The 17,892-nt window shown below is 40.9% G+C and overlaps 1 protein-coding gene across 2 annotated transcripts in view; it reads right to left on the bottom strand.

Annotated features, from left to right (window-relative positions):
* The window catches only part of KDM4B (lysine demethylase 4B), a 78,936-nt gene extending 62,618 nt beyond the window's left edge, over window positions 1-16,318 (bottom strand). For both annotated transcript variants that reach the window (XM_059832018.1, XM_059832019.1), the window contains exons 1-4: window positions 16,178-16,318; window positions 13,851-14,026; window positions 12,856-12,970; window positions 10,564-10,757 (exon numbers count right to left, since the gene is read on the bottom strand). In XM_059832018.1, the coding sequence (XP_059688001.1) occupies window positions 10,564-10,757; window positions 12,856-12,970; window positions 13,851-14,026; window positions 16,178-16,318 (626 nt within the window). The remainder of the gene's footprint in view (window positions 1-10,563; window positions 10,758-12,855; window positions 12,971-13,850; window positions 14,027-16,177) is intronic.
* Window positions 16,319-17,892: the final 1,574 nt, after the last annotated feature.

Here is a 17,892-nt window from a genome sequence, read left to right on the forward strand (position 1 = left end):
TAGATGATGGAATTCAGTATCTTTAACCAGCAGTGTCAATGATTTCAAATAATGACATTTTTATTGAAATACACATAGGGAGAAAGATAAACACGGAGGCTGGGGAGTATCTGCTCAAAAAGCCATAATAAGGAGTAAATAGGTAATGACAGAACAAGATTACAACCACACAAACACACCAAATCAACCTGTCTTCTAAAGCTTGGAGAAAAATGAGCTCTGCAGACAGCTGCTCAAATACAATCCTTTGGGAACCAGCACAGGAAGAAAATCAGGACAAAACCTGCTCAGAAAGGGCCTGGGTAACAGTAAGCATTCTCAGCACTTACAGCACGGAGCCTATTTCACTCAATAAAATCTCTTTTCCATGCACATAGCTGCCTAATTATCAACCCCATTTCCAAGCACAGTATGGAGAAACGGCAAGCAATTTTGCGGCTAACAGAACAGCAAGATGAGAAACTTCCTCCTGCCCTTAAGAAACTAAAGTTTGTGCAACTGCAGACTCTCAGTTTGATTTCCAGTAATGTTGGGCAGAATATCTCGGGTCACTCTGGAGTTGGGATCAAATCCTTATGGATTGACTGTTGGAAGATTAGAGACAAACCTAACTTGCCAGTCACATACGACTAAAAGAATCTTTAACCCATAAAGTTGCCATGAGCTTGAAATAGTATTAAAGAGGCTCTAGGTTTCAAGAGGTGACATTAGACAGCAGCTTTTTAAAATTCTGCTTTTAAAGCAATATGAATTTTCCAGAGGTACACCTGAACTTATAACTACAAGATTTGCACAAAAAAACCCCTAAGCAATTGGCTACTTTCACATTGTTTCACTAACCCAAAACAATGAATACAAAAAGGAGATTTTTCCAGAACTCAAATGCAGTTTTTAAATACTATTTTAAAACAGAGTTTAATATGAACAACCATCTGCTCTTGGAAAGACTATCAATGTACCAGTCCAGTAAGCTTCATAGCAACAAATGCCAGGCACAAAGCACAAAATTACAAATCACATTGGAGTGACTCTCCTTCCACACGTACAAAATAAACCCATAGTCTGCTTCTGCATGCAGTGAATAAGCAGTATGAAGGAGTATTTTACTAAGAAAAGGTGTTTGGGGAAAAACATTATTTCATAATTTATTCATTCAGTTTGGCCAAGAAGATAATTAGTATACAATTCAACAGCGATGAATGACTACAATATTCATCCCCTTGCCATTCTCCGTTATTTGTTTTGGAGAACCTGTTCACATCAGATTTATTTCCCTAAAACTGGTAATCAGATTAATTACTGGTTGCTTTTTGTAGTGGAGCAAAGATTATGCTTCAAAGACCTTACATTCTAAAAAAACCTCAATGCAACTCAAGAAACAAGGAGGAAAAAAGGTAACCAGGGGAGATCACAGATGTTCCCATCTTGTATCAACTGGCCCATGAGAGCTGCCTCCTTTACTGGGCACAGGCACATGTACGCTCCTGCTCAATGCTTTTGGAAAAAAATAAGGGTAATTGCCTACATCAGAACAAAAGAAGTCTGCTCACTAGTAATGGAAGACATCTTTGGATTAGGAAAGCCCTTGTGCTAGAGGTGCAATGCCTCTACACACACATTCTTTTCTTTCTTGAGGGGAAAAAAAAAAAAACATTCCAAAGGTTTAATGCTCCTCATCCATCAAGCTGCATTGTTTCAAACTACAGCTACTACTTTGAAGCTAGCGCCTATGCTCTTGTCAGCATCAAAGCTAGAAGTGTTACAGCTAAGATTTGATAAAGATCAGTGACACAGTCTGTAAAGTTTCCTTTATTTCTTCTACTTGATCTCCTTTGTCATGTTGATTGGCCAGTTAGAAATGAAGTGGATAGAAACCCAGCATATATACTACTTAGAACATTAACTAGCTAACAATTGCACAGCACTCAGACAACGCAGAGTGCTATTTAAGTACTTTCATTACTATAGGCTTCTGTTATTTTAAACTACACTTGTACTGCACTTGGCATCACCCAACATCAATTTTCTCTGCTGAGTAAAGAAAAAATCCCCACTGATTTCTGCCAATGTGTTAACAAAACGTGAATAAAGACAAAGCTCTGCAGTACCACTGTTGGTTCCTTCTGGTCTTTCCAACCCCTGCTTTCAGTGCCATGCCAAGCCAGAATTTGCAAGCTCATTCTCCCACAGGGCCCAAGTCAGATCAGCCTGAAAGAGTTATATGAAGCATGGAAGCACATCTCCCTCCCATTCTGTCTCCGTGGCAGAGTGCACTGTTCAAAAGCCTCAGTTATTAAAACCAGTCTGTGATCCTGTCAGACTTCCACAGATCTTCATTTCAAATCAGGCCTGAGCTTTGAGCAGTCACTTTCAAAACGCAAGAATGAGTTGCAGCAAGAGCCTTCTTGGATCAAAGACATGCTTCTCTCAATCCAGACTGGGGCTACTGAGCTGTGATGAATTATTAGTGCTGGTGGAAACAGCAGTACACGTATTAAACACTGTGTCAGTGGAATAGGAGCCCACTTGAAGACACTGCTGTAAAAACGAGGATGAGATCACAGATCAGCATTGCCACCTTTCAAGATTGTTATGGAAAGGTACAGAGACGAACCATAAATTGGAAGGATCTCCACTTTGCTAGGTTAGGTACAACTCACAGATGAACCCCAGCCTCTAAGAGTTCGTAATTTCAACAAACTAACTAAACAGGCCCAGTAAAGATGGACATAAAATGCACAGATTGCAAAGTAAAATGACAGCAAAGTACTAGTATCATTCCTTTTGCAGTGGATTTAGACAAGAATAAGAAACGGAAAGCGAAGAGGACTGGGGAGGGGAAGTACATCTACAGAACAGAGCTGAGTGAAAGGAGGAGGGAGACCAAATGGGTGTGAGCAGCCAGCCGGCAGGCTGAGGTCATTTCATCCGTTCTCTTACGGAGCAACAGTCCCTCCTCGGACAAGTTCCCTAGTTGATCCCATCAGTCCAAGAGTCTGGCTTGATCTTCATGGCATTTTCTCTCAAAGTTAGACGAGGGTTAATGAAGAAAGGCAACACACAAGTCCTACCTCCCCACAATACCGTGCCTCCTCTGCATCGGAAAAATTATCTTTTAATAATCTGTCTACAACAGCATAATAAAACACAACAAAAATCTAAGTCTATTAAAAAGAAAAATCTCCACTATTCCAACTGCAGGCACCTGATTGGGAAGATACTCCACATAACACAAGTTAGAGCGCATAATTCTTCATATAGTTTGGTTTGATGACTTAACCACATTAAAACCACTGCAGTTGCCCAAGATTCAGCCTCTGTACAATACACCGATTCCCTGGATTTTTAAAGCAGACTCTCAACTAGCACTGTTCCCTCTCTAATGAGATTTCCATCATCCTTCACCCACAGCACCATCTCCAGGATGAAGAGTACCCCTCAGACCTGCATGGAGCCTGGAGGAAGGCTTCTTTGAATATTAGTAGTATAGTGTGGTTTGCATTGATTAACTAATGACTGCGGTAGATGAAGCTTGAAAGGCTGTATTAATAACTCACTGCTGCACTGCTCTCATTTATCAGTGAATTACAGGGGGATGCAACTCTGCATCTCAATATATCACTTCTTTCATGAATCTCAGAGCAAATCAACATGCACACAGATTCTCAATGCACAAAGCCTGTTCCAAAGCAGCTTTCACATAACAGTTTTGGAACAGGTAGGAGAGTGAAAAACTGTTCTGCCTGGCCATACTTTATCTCACTTTCCTTTTATTTCTTTTAATGAATATCACTGTTCCTTCCTCTATCCCTTTTATCAACAGAAAAGGGTCTTGCTTTGCCAAATCTGCCTGAGAGCAAATGGTGTTGCAGTTAATCTACAAATCAACCATCACCATAAATTCTACTCTTTCTCCATCCAAAACTGCAGAGCTGTAAAACAGATTACATGGGATAGCAGAGGCAGGAAGGAAATTTGTGAGCTGCAAGGAGCCCATCACGGCCAAATGGCCTTCCCCTGCCCCTCCTTTCTCCCCCATTCCACCCCAACAAGCCTATAAATCTCTACTGTCAGGAGTGGAACACACAAACTGCAAATGTGCGCACACATTTAAGAGCAAGGCAACCCCACACACTTCGCACGGAAGGCTGATGCAGACCTTGGGGATCGAGGGAGGAAAGGCTGCAGAATCTTCTTCTGAATTCCCTAACATCAAGAAATGGGAAAAGTAAAACTCAGAAAAAAAAAATTTCTCTGTATGGAGCAAAATGGAAAGTCATAGTGTCACAAAAACAGAGTCCTCAGATCCCTCAAGGGCAAAATGCATGTGATTCCGGCTAATCTCGCTTTAAAAAACTCACAGGATCTCCAGGGTGCAAGGGTTACTGAGATCCCAATAATCAAGACTTATAATCACATCTGATCAATTCAGCAATTCAGCCACCTTGTGCGACGGTCCCCTAAGGGGTTGTAAGAGTTAGAAGGCAATAAATGATGCAAGGGACAAGTGCCCTTCCCCCCTGCTGCCATACGATTCAGTATCAAACATTAAACCCAGCTGCTTTAAATGAGATTACATCAAGCTCACAACAAACTGCAACATATGTGAGAGTGTGTTAAAGGAGAGGGATGGTGCAGAATACCACATGGGGGAAATGGGGATAAGGACCCAGCATCTTGCACTGAAAACGAAGAAAGAGAGAAGCTGGAAGAGTTAAGCTCCATGACTGTATTAGGTCATTCTCTTTCTCCAAGACAGTTTTCCAGGGATTAACATTTTCTATCCCGGGGGGAGGATAGGACAAGAGTTCTGACTAAGACAGCTGCAATGCTCCATAAGACAACAATGAAAAATAAAATCAGCCGTGAGATCCTCAGCACTTCGTATCTGCAGCTGCTTTAGTATATGCTTTTAGCCAAGAATAAAGAAGGCTCCTTTTACAATCCTCTCCCAGGGGAACAATCATGTCTTGCTTTAAATCTCCCCATCATATCACTGTTAGAAAATGTAAGGTTTCCCTATTGATGGTGGCATCAGTTACAGATACTACAAATTTATTAAACTGTAGATGTTACAAGCAAGTCCCCCCGTGGACTTGTTTTCCTCGATTCCTACAGACAGACCTACCCTACACAGGGAACCTCACTAGACACCTGGAGGAAAAAAAGCAGAGATTCTAAAATACTTTAACCAACAAAGTTTTCAGGTAACTCTATGTACTTTCAAGTAAGCAGTCTCAAGACTTTTACAAGACAGAATTCCAGAAGTGTTTTGTAAAACGTAATTGTATCTGCGACCAGTGCTTTCAACTAATCATATTATTTTAAAGTTCCTTTGGTAATTTGTCCTTAATTCCACATAAACTGCTGTTCTGGCATAAAGTGTACTTTGTGATATCAAAGTCAAACAGATTAGGCATGATCCACTTCCAGCAAGGGAATGTTTTGGAGAGGAGACCATATAACTTAAAAGCTAAAGCTGGCTCCCTCTTTTAATTAAAGGGGATTAAACATCCATCACGATAAGGAAACAGGGACGTTTTATAAAAATCAATTACTGTCCTCAGTGTCACTCTGGTTTAACACCTGCAGTTTCTGAGAGAAATAATACAGTATAACATCCCATTAGTACTTACAGAAGGTACATTAAATATTGTTGCTATACAACAAGATCAGTCACAAAATATCTGAGAAAAATAACCTTACTATCCAGTCAGGTGTTACAGTGTTGACAAAACAAGACAGAGACATGACACCTCCAAAGCATATCCATCAAATCCACATTATCGAGATTTAAAGTTTTCTCCTGCACTTCCCTACCGCAGGAAGCCCTCAAGGTAGGTATTGCACATTTTTGTAGAGATGAAACAAAGTGATGGTGGAGTATCGCAGTGTTTAAAAATACGTTTTTGAAATTGCAAGGGCTGAGACACATACGTTCCTCAATAAAATGCCATAATAACCATGAAGTATGAGGCTTGGCATTCAGTTTTGTTGCTTCTGTCATTATAAAAATCAGTCTTCTGTTAGCATCGTTTGACAATATGCTCTATTTTAGATCTCAGCGTATGAATGTATAAGGTAATTATACATAATATGTATAATTGATACAGTAAAAACTCCTGCCACAAGAGGTTTAATATAGGGCTGCAAAATGAAATACATTCAAACTTCTGAAAAAACTGAAGACAGACTATGAAAAGGTTGTAATTAAACTACTAATGGGAGAGGGACATTTTATTGTAATCTGAGAAACAAGCAAGCAAGAGACTCAATCTGGCAGCTCCCCGCCTGAGAAGCTTGACATGAAGTTACACAACAGCTCCCAATTCCTGGTATGTTCGATGGGAAGTGCCCACACCTTCCACGCTACCTCTTCAGCCTGTCAGACTGATTTTCCAGTTAAAAACAACAACAGTGTGACTACAATGTAGACCAGATTCATACGCCTGAGAAACGGCACATCAGAAAAGATCATCATCTTCAATATGAGGCAAGCGTAACCCAAAGGGGCAGTACGGATATCTTTGCAGCAGCAATCATGGCTAAAGACATAGAACAGTGCTCATTCTTCTTGGTACAACAAGACAGAATTTAAGAAATAAATGCATTGCAATCTACAGGCATAGATAAATCATTTAATGAGACTGGAAGCAGGAAAAAAGCCGTCTTCCATTACCCCCTTTCCTCTCCCTCATCACTGGATGACCCTTTACTGCTCAAGTACTTCACTTAGCGCTGAACAATTTTTTAACCTGCATCCCCAGTGACACAACTCTGTAGACAGCTCGTATTGCTGCAGCCTGTTCTACTCTGCTTATGGAAAGAAACAGTACGGGAAAGTGTTGGCAGCAGGACTTCTCTGCAGTGACAGAGACACACATTAATCAAGGAGCTGTACGACCAAGCAGATGCTCATTAGGTTGTACAAAGAAGCCATCTTCAGTTGTTGAGCCATAGACATTTATTTTAACTGTAATCCCAACAGTCCCCAAAGCACCTGTTTTGTAAGAGGTATAACCCAGAATTCCAAAGACAGACATGAAAGACACATACAAAATAATACTTCAGTAACTATCCTCCCTGACCCATGAGACAGATTCCTTTCTCAGCTTATCTTTGTCTACTGAGGTGGCTTCTCATGGTCTGAACATATCATCCAGACCTCCTTGAGAAGGTACGTCACCTCTTCCACAGCAAATAAACATAGAGATTTCTTGTAGAACCCACTTGAATGAGGTCTGGGAGGCAAGCTTAATCGGCCTGGTTCCTTTTTCACCTTGCCTTTCTAAGGAAACAGAGCTGGTGGCTTCTCACCACTCCTACACACTACCCTGCAAAGCAGGGCTTTGGTTGCACAGCCTGGATTAAAGTAGCCTAAGATAATTTATGAGAGACATGAAGAAAGAGTTATGGTTTTTAACAGACAATTTTGAAGCAGAATACTACCAATATACAGAGTCTTTGGTTTCACTATATAAATATCTCTGACAGCCAAACAATAACTCTGTCTATTATTTTAGAGCTCAACCCTAAACTGGTAGGCTTCGTAACTCTCCACACTCCTGCTATTCCCCGAGGTGCTTCTAAGATGATCACTGTCAGAGTCAAAGAGTCTATAAAAAGGATGAAGGAAGCTGGGAAATTTCCACAGAGGTGGTGCCACAAAAACAGGACTAACATTTTAGCCGTCTTTGAGTAAAGCCAGGCTGCGCCACTGGAATTTCATCACTGAAGTCCAAGAGCTCCCCCAGCCGAGCTCTGGGATGACTGCAATCACAACCAGAAGACGGGTGATTGCTCAGGTGCCTGGAAAGTTCCAGGTCTGCTCAAAGGGCTATTCAGATTTACTCCTTAGAAGCCAATGCTTGTTCACGGAAGAGCTTGAGAACTCATTAACAGAAGCTGTCATAGTGAATAACAAGGAAGAAATGACTTGGGCAAGTGGCATATTCTTGCCTTATGCTTAAGGGAACAGCCAGGGAGGCCTGCCAAACCAGCAGTGGCATCCTGTCACAATACATCTATTTTTGTGTTACACACTGTCATCTATATAAGAAAACTCAGTTGAACAGGAAAACATTTTGCCCAAAACATGGTCTGTCCTCAAAATCCTCATTTTCCCCCAACCGTGTAAGGTTTGTAGAACCAGTTACTACAAAAAAGCCTATGCAAATACAGAATGGCTCGATAAAAATCCTCCCCTCCTTTTTAAGTGGGGTAAAAGCACCTTTTAAAAAAAAAAAACCAACAACAAACAAACCATAAACCAACCAGGTGCAGAGCACATTCCTGCTTTGACTTTTAACCAGCAACACCTGAGCTCCTTTACAAGAAGATGATTTCTCTACTCCAATTATAAGCAGTGGTGACTGAACTCTTCAACAACTGAAACCCCTCTTAGGGGATTATCAGGTGTTCCCCAGCATCTCCCCAAAAACCTCAGAAGATTAGACAGAAATGAAAGCTACCAAGAACTTCTAAGATCCAATATTGCCAGATACAATTTTCCATCTAGAATTTCCACTCCTTTCTGATTTTTAACCTCTTCACACAAACATGCTACACAAGGGTGTTTCAGGTTTTACTGTCTGCAGGTTTGTTTTGTTTGTTTCTCCACTATGCAATCCCTGTTTCCCCACAGAAACAATATCAAACATAAAGACACAAGGAAAAACCACCGATTAGTAAAGATGAAGCAACAGCTTCATGCAATGAGTTTATCATCTTATGATATATACGCAGTATGTGGATATCCACATGTTGTATCTACGATGCTCAAAAAAACCCAAAGCCCACCAAACCCCCAACAACAACAAAAAAAACCAAAACCAAACAACAGCATAAAGTTCCTAAGATGAATGCAAGAAGAAAAACAGTTTGGGTCAGGCTACAAATACTTGGTGTATACTTCATTTAGCATCTGTTCTCTATCTTTTACCCACAATGTGAGAGTTTGTGGAACAGCCATTATTTTCATGCTGTAACCAGCTTCTCTTTTCAAGGCAATCTGTTCTTATTTCTACTTTCTGAAAGCAACAACCCTCTATTCTGCGCTAGGAACAAAAAGCAAGCAGAAGACAGATGAGGCAGAACTGATAACACGCAGGCATGAAAGGAGCGGTCAGAGACAGCCGTGATGGCACGACCCTAACGCAAACCTCAGGTCAGTTGCTCTTAGAGCAGCCAACTCTTGTGTGCCGATGTGCCGAAACCGCCACGCTAAGGAAGACGCCAGCTTTGCTGGTGGTCACTGCGCTGCATGGGCAAAGGAGAGCAAGTGTTTCTCCTGTGCTGGTGGCACCACCTGCTGGAAACCGCGCCCGAAAAAACCCAGTTTTGATGAACTGCTTCTGAAGATGAAGGAAAAAATGAGACCGTGTTACGTCTCATTCCTAATCCAGAGAGGTGTTTCTTGAGATCAAGTTTGTTTAACAGAGGTATCGTAACAGATTCTGCAAAATCTTTACGCATCTGCCTAAAAGAGGGAGACTAAGAATCAGGAATGCTGGGGAAACAGATTTTCTGACATGCTGGAAAGATTTTCAAAATTCACATTAAGACTACAACTGAACGTTACAGATTCAGCCCCACCTTCCACTCCTTTTCAAGACTGTAAAAGAACACTATATCCATTCATTACAGCCTCTTTGCTGTTGGTAGCTTTTATATGCCCACAGGCACTAACAGCCTGAAGAAACCCGGCGTCACCGGGGACTCATATTGCAGAGACATGGGAGGATCTTGTCTGCCACTGTCAGGGCACAACGACAGCAGCTTCACAGTGACATTTAAGCTCTAATTTGCATGCAAATGTCAATATTTATTAGTCACATTCAAGATCTTCACCAAAGCTCTTCTGGGTTGCTAAGCCTTTGTGGTGATACTTTCAAATAGGAGGCTTGAGAATGAAGAATACTGGCTCTTTGTTAACTTTTTCCAAATTTCCCAGGTTCTTAATTTCATCCTTATCTATTGATTATTTTTGTGGAAAGTTATTTCCAACCAGTCAATGCATCAACAGTGTTGAAAAATGCTTACCGTTATTCTAAGAATTGACCATGAAAAAGTAACCCTTTGACTTACCTTGTCCCTGGTGTTGTAAGCAAATTTACATATTTAAATAATGGAAGTTTTAAAGTAACAGATGTTTCCTGCCTACAGCACAATGCAAGAACAACAGTCTGTCACTACTGAAGTGCACCTGAAGCATCCACACATTCCCATCACCATTTGCTCTCCCACATTAGTGCGAGTGCTCTCCTGTGCATTAGCTTTCAAAAAGCCCCAAGCGTTGCAATCTGGTTTTACTCGTAATGTCACCAAGTCTCCCTAATTCTGCTACTTCTTAGAAAAAGTCAGGAATTAGGCCTCTGAGCAAGTCAGCATGAAAGAAAGTAAAATTGCTTTCACATCCAGAGTAGGAAAGGAGAAAAAAAATGGGAAGTAAGAGATTCCGTAAGCGTGATGGAATTAGGTAGACCTGAGGCAAAGGGTATTGCAGTGGTCTCTAAGTGAGGGCAAAGGTACATAGCCACCATCTATTAGTACTCTATCACTTACCAGGATTTTGGCTCCCCAAAATGCAAGTAGTTGATGCTGTAGAGATCCATGTCCTCTGTATGCCAAGCAAATGTTGTCTTCCACATCCCGAAGTAGAGGTAAGGAGTGTTTACACCTTCTATGATAATGCCACACTCATGTTCCACCATGTCTAAGAGAGTGTTCAGATTGCCAATATTCCATTCTTCCACATCCTGTAAATCAAAAGAAATGTTTTGTACTGGAACATATCAGGACTTGCTGTAGCAGACTAATAGTCCACAGCTTCCTTTCAGTGTCTTAGTGGAAATCCTAGTGTCATCTGCATTAACTTAATTCCACCTGCTTCCAGAAAGCTTATTTCTAATGTTCATCAATAACCATGAAAAGGATGCATTACCACGACTTTGTGGCAAAGGGATTGATTACTAGTTTCTCACTAAATGTGTTCTCTGAAGAGGCACTGGTACTATGTGATACCTACCATTAAGCAACTGTTCTACCAATAAACAAAAGATAAACTAAGGGTAAAATACACTTCTCTCAATGACATACTCCATCCAGATGTTCTTCACCTGATGAGAAACACTAGACTTTAATGGGGCCAAAGTGGCAGAGGCCTCTACATCAGCCCAGTGCTTCAGGTAAAGAGTAGGGAAGACAGTTTTGTTGTTATCAATATTCAAACAGAAAGAGCAGTAAGAAGTTGTTCTAAATCTGATAATTGGCTTTCTCTACGTCAGTATGAAATAGAGAAGTCACATAAACTGGTACAAATCTTTAAACTTGAGATTGTCTGAAGAGTAATACAATCTCCAACAGGAAACAAACAGTCACCTTCACACCCCTTTTTCCCCAGTGTACTTAATATGCATGCAAGTAACTGATGGGTATGTGAGCAATCCCAGCTTCATACTGCTTGCTGGAGTAACTGCAAGACAGTGAAACCTCACGCTGCCCAATCCTGAAACTTTCTAAATCAACCTGCAAAAAAAAAAAAAAAAAAAAAAAAAGCAGGGGCAGGGGAGAAAGGGCTGAAGAAAGGAAAGGGCTGAAAGCGGATGAAAAGTGAGATGATGCAGAGGGAGAATGTTTTTCGTGACTCTCACACCTCAGTGCTCGCAGCAATGTCAGTAATTGGACAATAGGAAACGATCTTTAGGTGTGACTGGTAATTCAATTATTTCATTTCTCCTTACAGGAACTTGAAGGAAACTCAATGTATATTCAGTACGTCGCAGAAGCTACTTCTAAAGCTTGCATTTGTGCCTGTTTATGTCACCTTCCCTGATCATACCATGGACAAGAATGCTATACTCTCATCAAAGCACCAAATAGTATGGATGACTTCGACATCCATGGCTGTGAAGGCCTCAGGTATCTATGTTTATTCCAATTAATTCCATATTAAACCATACTGTTAATAAAAAGACACTTTTATATTAACACGCTGTTTATACTGCAAACAATCAGACAACACTCAAAAAAAAAAAGGCCACTTTCCACTCAAAAGAAAACTACAGAGGAAGGGCACTGCTTTAAATTAGCTGCCTGAACAGAGCAAGAAGATAAGCAACCTTTATCATTTACAGCAGAAGAAACCACAACAGAATTACTTTAAGCACAGGAAGCAATTTCACCAAGGAAAAGCTTAAACAATTTGAATTGTAAAATAATTTAGCACACAGGTGCATTTTATCCTAATATAGCTGCCTACAAAGAAAAAACCCAAATGCAAATATTTTAGTTGTGTTAAGAATAAAAAAAAAGTATTTTTGATGAAGCACCCAATTCCTTGAAATGCTGCTTTTTTCTGGCTCTCTAAGGTGCTTCAGCAGAAATCTCTATTTTATTCCCTTTAAAAAAAAAAAAGAAAAAGTAAAAAAACCCCAAACCCTAGCATGATAGAAATCAGGATCAGTAGCTTACTTTTAATTTACCTGCATACCATCACATATACCTGGGCATATCACTATGATACCAGTCCAGTTTTCTTTAGCAACCTTTTCTGCAAGCTATATACAATTTTCGGCCACGCACTTTGTAAGAACTCATTTAAATCACTTTTTTCCTCATTTTTCTAGTAAAACTAAGCTTTTCACAGCTTCCACTGACCCTATTATCCTGAATCTCTGGGGAAAGTGGGAAGTTTAGTCACACTTTTGTAATGAGGCAAAAATAAAGCTATTATTTGCTTTTTTTAAGGTTGCTAAATCAAATAAAATTCTGAATTACTGTTCTGTAATGAGACAAGAGCAATAAGGAAGTCACTAGCCATATTTAAAATAAATAAAAGAGAAGCATTTCACTTACTGCATCATACAGTGAGCCACTGATATCAGCCCCATAAATTGGTGAGACAAATGTGAGATTCTTCCAGTACTTGCGCTCCAAGTCTTCAAAATCTTGATGGCGTGGAGTACAGTACCTGATAAGAACATATAAAAGATAAGGAAGCAAGAAGTCCTAGGGAACACTCATCACAGACAAATAAACGACTGAAAAGAAGCATGTATTTCAAAGCAGGCACACTCAGGAGGTTACTGAAAGTGCATTTCATTTTTAATTCTGTCCAGATTCGCATAATATACTGCCTTTTAAATCTTTCTACAAAACCTCTTAGTGCATACTGACAAACGGGATGTGCACTTATGTGAAGCACCAGATCCCCATCCTGAGGATGCATGAGATGAAGTTATCACACAGGGAGCTGAAGGCAGGTAAAGCACTCATGTATATGCTGTATTAGCACCACTTCAAAGCTGATTGCATAATGTCAGTATTGCTTGAGTTAAAACCCAAGGTACTCCAGAGCTCTGGGAAGGTGACTCTGGAAAAAGGATGCAACTGCAGCTTGCAACAGTTGGCTTGTCCCAGCTAACTGAAGTGCTCTGCAAAGTTCCCAGTCACTTCGGAAGACACTCATGTTATATTAGCTCAGGCACTCCAAGATACTTGTATTTCTACCTCAGCAATGGAACGCATTTTCCAGAACAACCATTAATATGCCGAGAGCGCTTCTTTGAGTCCCAAGCCATTCTTTTCAGGAGGATTCTTAGCCAAATACTGACTTCGAAGAATCTTTCTATACCAACTCCCAGAAAAAGATCTAAGATACACTAAAAGCCACCAAGTTACAATCTTGTTTGAGATTCTGGATGTAAGCTTTCAAGAAAATGACGTTTCCTCAAAAATGCTTCCTATTTAACAAGGCTGCATTTTCTTTTCAGCTTGTTTCTAGAAAGAAAAGCTTTCTGCACAACTCCCCCCCATTCACAATATAAGCGCATCACTTAACACCAACATACTTCTCGCTATTAGCCAGACGTCTGTATTCTCCCACAGTCATAGGTTTCTTCTGTATATTATACTGGGTGAATAACCCCGACTGTCCAGTAACCACCTGCTGAATAGGAGCTGGGATAACCATGTCATCTATGTCATCATAGGTTTTTCGGGGCTTCCATTCCTTGGGAGGAATCACCTGGAATTGGGGGGAAAAAGGAAAAAAAACAAAAAACACTTCATGTTCACAACAGGCAAACACAACTTCTACTGAAGAAAAAACTGTTGAAGTGGAAGATATTTCATCCTGCTACTGCAGGTTATCAAATAACAGCAGCATCTCAAATAACCAGCCCATATGAGAAGACACCTGTTCTGCATCTGCTGAAGTGCAGGGCTAGCTGACACGGTTAAAGGGCTGATCGCCTGCCTGCTAGCAGTTCCATCAGTACACTGCCACAGAAGATGGCCAGTGATGATAAAAATATATATAGTTGTTCCAAGGAAATACGCTCCATGCCGGAAGGACTGCACGTGCCTTCCCTCCAGAACGGCATTCCTCTCTCACCTACCATTCCACAAAGCTGCATGAAGACTCAAGCATCTTTATTAGTATGTTGCATCTCTACAACTCCACAACCTTTTCTCATAGTCTAAACTACTATTCCATCTAGGAGATCACTTACATTAGGGTTTTCTTGGGGGGTTGGGGGTTTTTTGTTTGTTTGGGGTTTTTTTAACTAGGAAGGCTCAAAATCCCGTCACATTATGGCTGTCGATGTTTCTGTATTCGTAGGTGACACACTGGGGACCAACTCCTTAAATGAAAAGGAGCGAGGGGTAGAGAAGAACAGAAGAAAATCGTGGGGAACGCATCCAGAACTCTTCCCTCACTCTTGGAGGCTGTGCAAAAAAACTGCTGCAAAGCAGTGCTGAATCTGGAAGAAAAAGCTGTAATTTTAAACAGAAGAGCTGCCAACAATTCCAGGCTCAAGATCAGAGAAGAATCAGTAGGACATTCAGTGGGCATGGGGAATGAAAAAATAAACTGTCTGCAATCTAATTTGGTGTAAGGATTAACCAAAAAAGTTACGGGAACTGGAGGACAAGTTAGTGACTTTTGTGGGCATGGTTCCTCCAGGATATCATGAGTTCTACTTCCATGACAAGGCTCGGAACTGCAGTTGCAACAGAGACACACAAAAATTAACTTGGAATGCTCAGATTTAGTCCTACAAGTAGAGCAATTTCTTTACAACATCTGGAATTCACCAACAACCTCCATTAAAATAATCTACTCTGGTGGACTCATGGAATGTAATTGCTAGTACCCTTGAGTGGACAGGGAAACATTTCACAGAGAGCTTTTTATCAATACCCACCTCTATTTAGAACTGTAATCAAAACAGTAATTGACCTATGTTTTAGAAGAAGTAAGAATTCTTTCACGCCTAACAGCTTTATTTCTCTCCTGTGCTTTATTAAGTTTTGCTAAATACCATACGTAACAACTACCTTGTCAGAACAAATGATCTCTCTCAGCCTATGGTGCGACATGACACGGCCGCAGAAATACTCTTTCTGATCAGTTAGTCCTGATTTTTTCCAAGACACTGTATGTCAAGTACTAGAATTTAGAAGCTTCACATGAAGAGTTCTTATAATGTTCCATCAGTTTCAGTGTAAAGATGCAGATGGGAAGGAAGCAGAAAGATTTTTTTAGAGCTGGCTGGAGAACTGCTTCCCAAAGGTCAAAAAGGCTTTCAGGTATTTTGGGAATTGCACACGCACACAGGCCATGTTTACAGGTCTAGATTCAAGCCAGCGTAAGGTGGTAGCCCAGAACATTAGAAAGGTAAGAGTAAGAAGTCTGCACCCATTGACATAGATATGATTTAGTCCCTCTTCCCCATCCAAACCTAAGCAGACTTCAAAAGCTTGATCCTTTACCCTACACTTTGGGGGAGCCGAAAACCTCAGGCCTCCAGCCCGTGAGGACCTTGGCTACCTATCTGTATCCTCAGCAACAGCATCAGGACACGGAAATACCCTTAACCCATCTCTGCAAGTGCTTGGAATGTCCTTGTTTTCCAGTTAGGGATCAGGAAAAAACATCCCACAAATAAACACTTCTTTCACTCTTAAGAAAGCCCTGTAACTCCTCTGCCTTTCCTCTCTCGGTAAACCGAAACGGAGACTGCAAGTACAATTTTCAAAAACACACTCTGCTTGACCACACGAAAGCAAACTGCTTCTGAGCGACAGAACTTCACAGGCACCTCCCATAACGCCAAGCCTCGGGAAGGCAGCCGTCAGGAAGCTCTCAGCTGCCTAAGCTAGGGCAACTCACCTTGGCAAGCCCTGCTCGGTGAGCTCCTTGCGATTCCATGTAAGCAATGTACTTTCCGAAGTCCCGAAACTCCTCAAGGGTGGGACGAAAGGTCATGATCTTACAGCCAGGGTTCTGCGGACTTGGGGTTTCTGACCCCATATTTCTACCACGGCGGCAGCGCCTGAAGAGGGGAAACAAAAAGGGAGGAAGAAAGAACAGAGGCAGAAAAAAAAAATACTGGTTAAAAACCTTTGTTTTCTTTCTACTTGCTTTAATGAATTTCACAGAAAGGCATGGATGTATTTTTCATTTCTCTCCCCTGTTCCCCCAAGAAAGTATTTGTTAAGTACCATCCTCTAACATGGATATGAAGAGCTTCTGACCAAAAATCCGCTCTTTATTTAGTCTACTTGTTAGCAGCGCCCTACGAAGGGTCAAGTATCAGGGAACTCCTGATACCAGTATCATCTGAGAGATCAGACAGGGCCTAAATATAGATCATAGACTTAACATCGCCCCCTCCATTCATCGTATGAAGTTGTGTCTCATCAGAATGGCGGTCACAAACAACAAACTTCTCACTACCTTCAGCATCTATTCAGTGCGTTCACAGAACTAGCTGCCCCTCAAAGTTTTCCACCAGAAGGCTTCATCCTTTTCCATACTTAGTTACAAAAACAGCAGCTTTGGCCAATGTATTACCTACGATTTCTTGGTTTTTCAGGTGCTAGGCTACATTAAAAATCACAAAATTCGCTTTTTAAAATGTAGCTTCATTACATATTGATTGTATTTGCAATGTACGTCAACAAAATAAAGTGTCAGACAATTCTTAAAAGATGCACAATTTCAAAACACCTTTCAATGTGAAAAGCAAAATCGCTCAATTTACTTCAAAAGTTGGGGGGGGTGGGGGGGGGGGGTGGAAATCCAAAACAATTCAGGATGAAATCACAATGTTGAAGATGGACCTTTGTAAGGTTATGCTGGAAACTTATAAGGCAAACAAAGAGTTTTAATGGCATTTCAGTTGCAAACATAACTACGAAAATATTCTCCATGTCAGAAAAGCAGCTACAGCCCATACAATATGCTCAAGCTATCACGAGAGGGCAGTACGGGGCTTTTAAGGAATAAAAGGCGCAGCAACGCTATGTCCAACGTGACTTCTAAATCACAAGCAAAGTATGTTTGGATTTAAATTGATTTTGAACTAGCCAAGAAGTATTCCAGATGCTACTAAAAGTACTCTGTGTTAGGAAAACCAAAACAAAACAGAGAAGCACTGCTACATCATTGCTTTCATCAGCAAGCATGGCACAAAACTCACACTTCTCTGAAGAGACAGCAGATACTCTCGCTTGCCTCCTACAGTTAAAAAAAACATCACACACTAATTTGGACGGACTCAACACCCAGCTCAACCAGGGCACCAAGGTCTCCTTCACAATTTTAACTGGGTAAACCAGTCTTTTCATTTCAAAGGCAAATGAACAGTTTTGACTTGAAATTTTAGAAAACCAAAAACTTTAGAATTTGTCAGAATAACTTCTACATAACATTTGTTTCAAAACAATGGTCTGCAAGTCCAAGCCCTTCCCCGACGCAGTCTTTGAGGGAATTTCAGGCAGAAAATCGCAGCCTCTCCCATGCTCGTCCTATCCTCTAGCACCTGCCTGGTGCCTCCTCAACCACAGCGTTCCTGCACCCCTACAGCAAAGGCGATGCCAGAA

Source organism: Gavia stellata, chromosome 32 (assembly GCF_030936135.1).
Source record: "Gavia stellata isolate bGavSte3 chromosome 32, bGavSte3.hap2, whole genome shotgun sequence".
Taxonomy (NCBI): domain Eukaryota; kingdom Metazoa; phylum Chordata; class Aves; order Gaviiformes; family Gaviidae; genus Gavia; species Gavia stellata.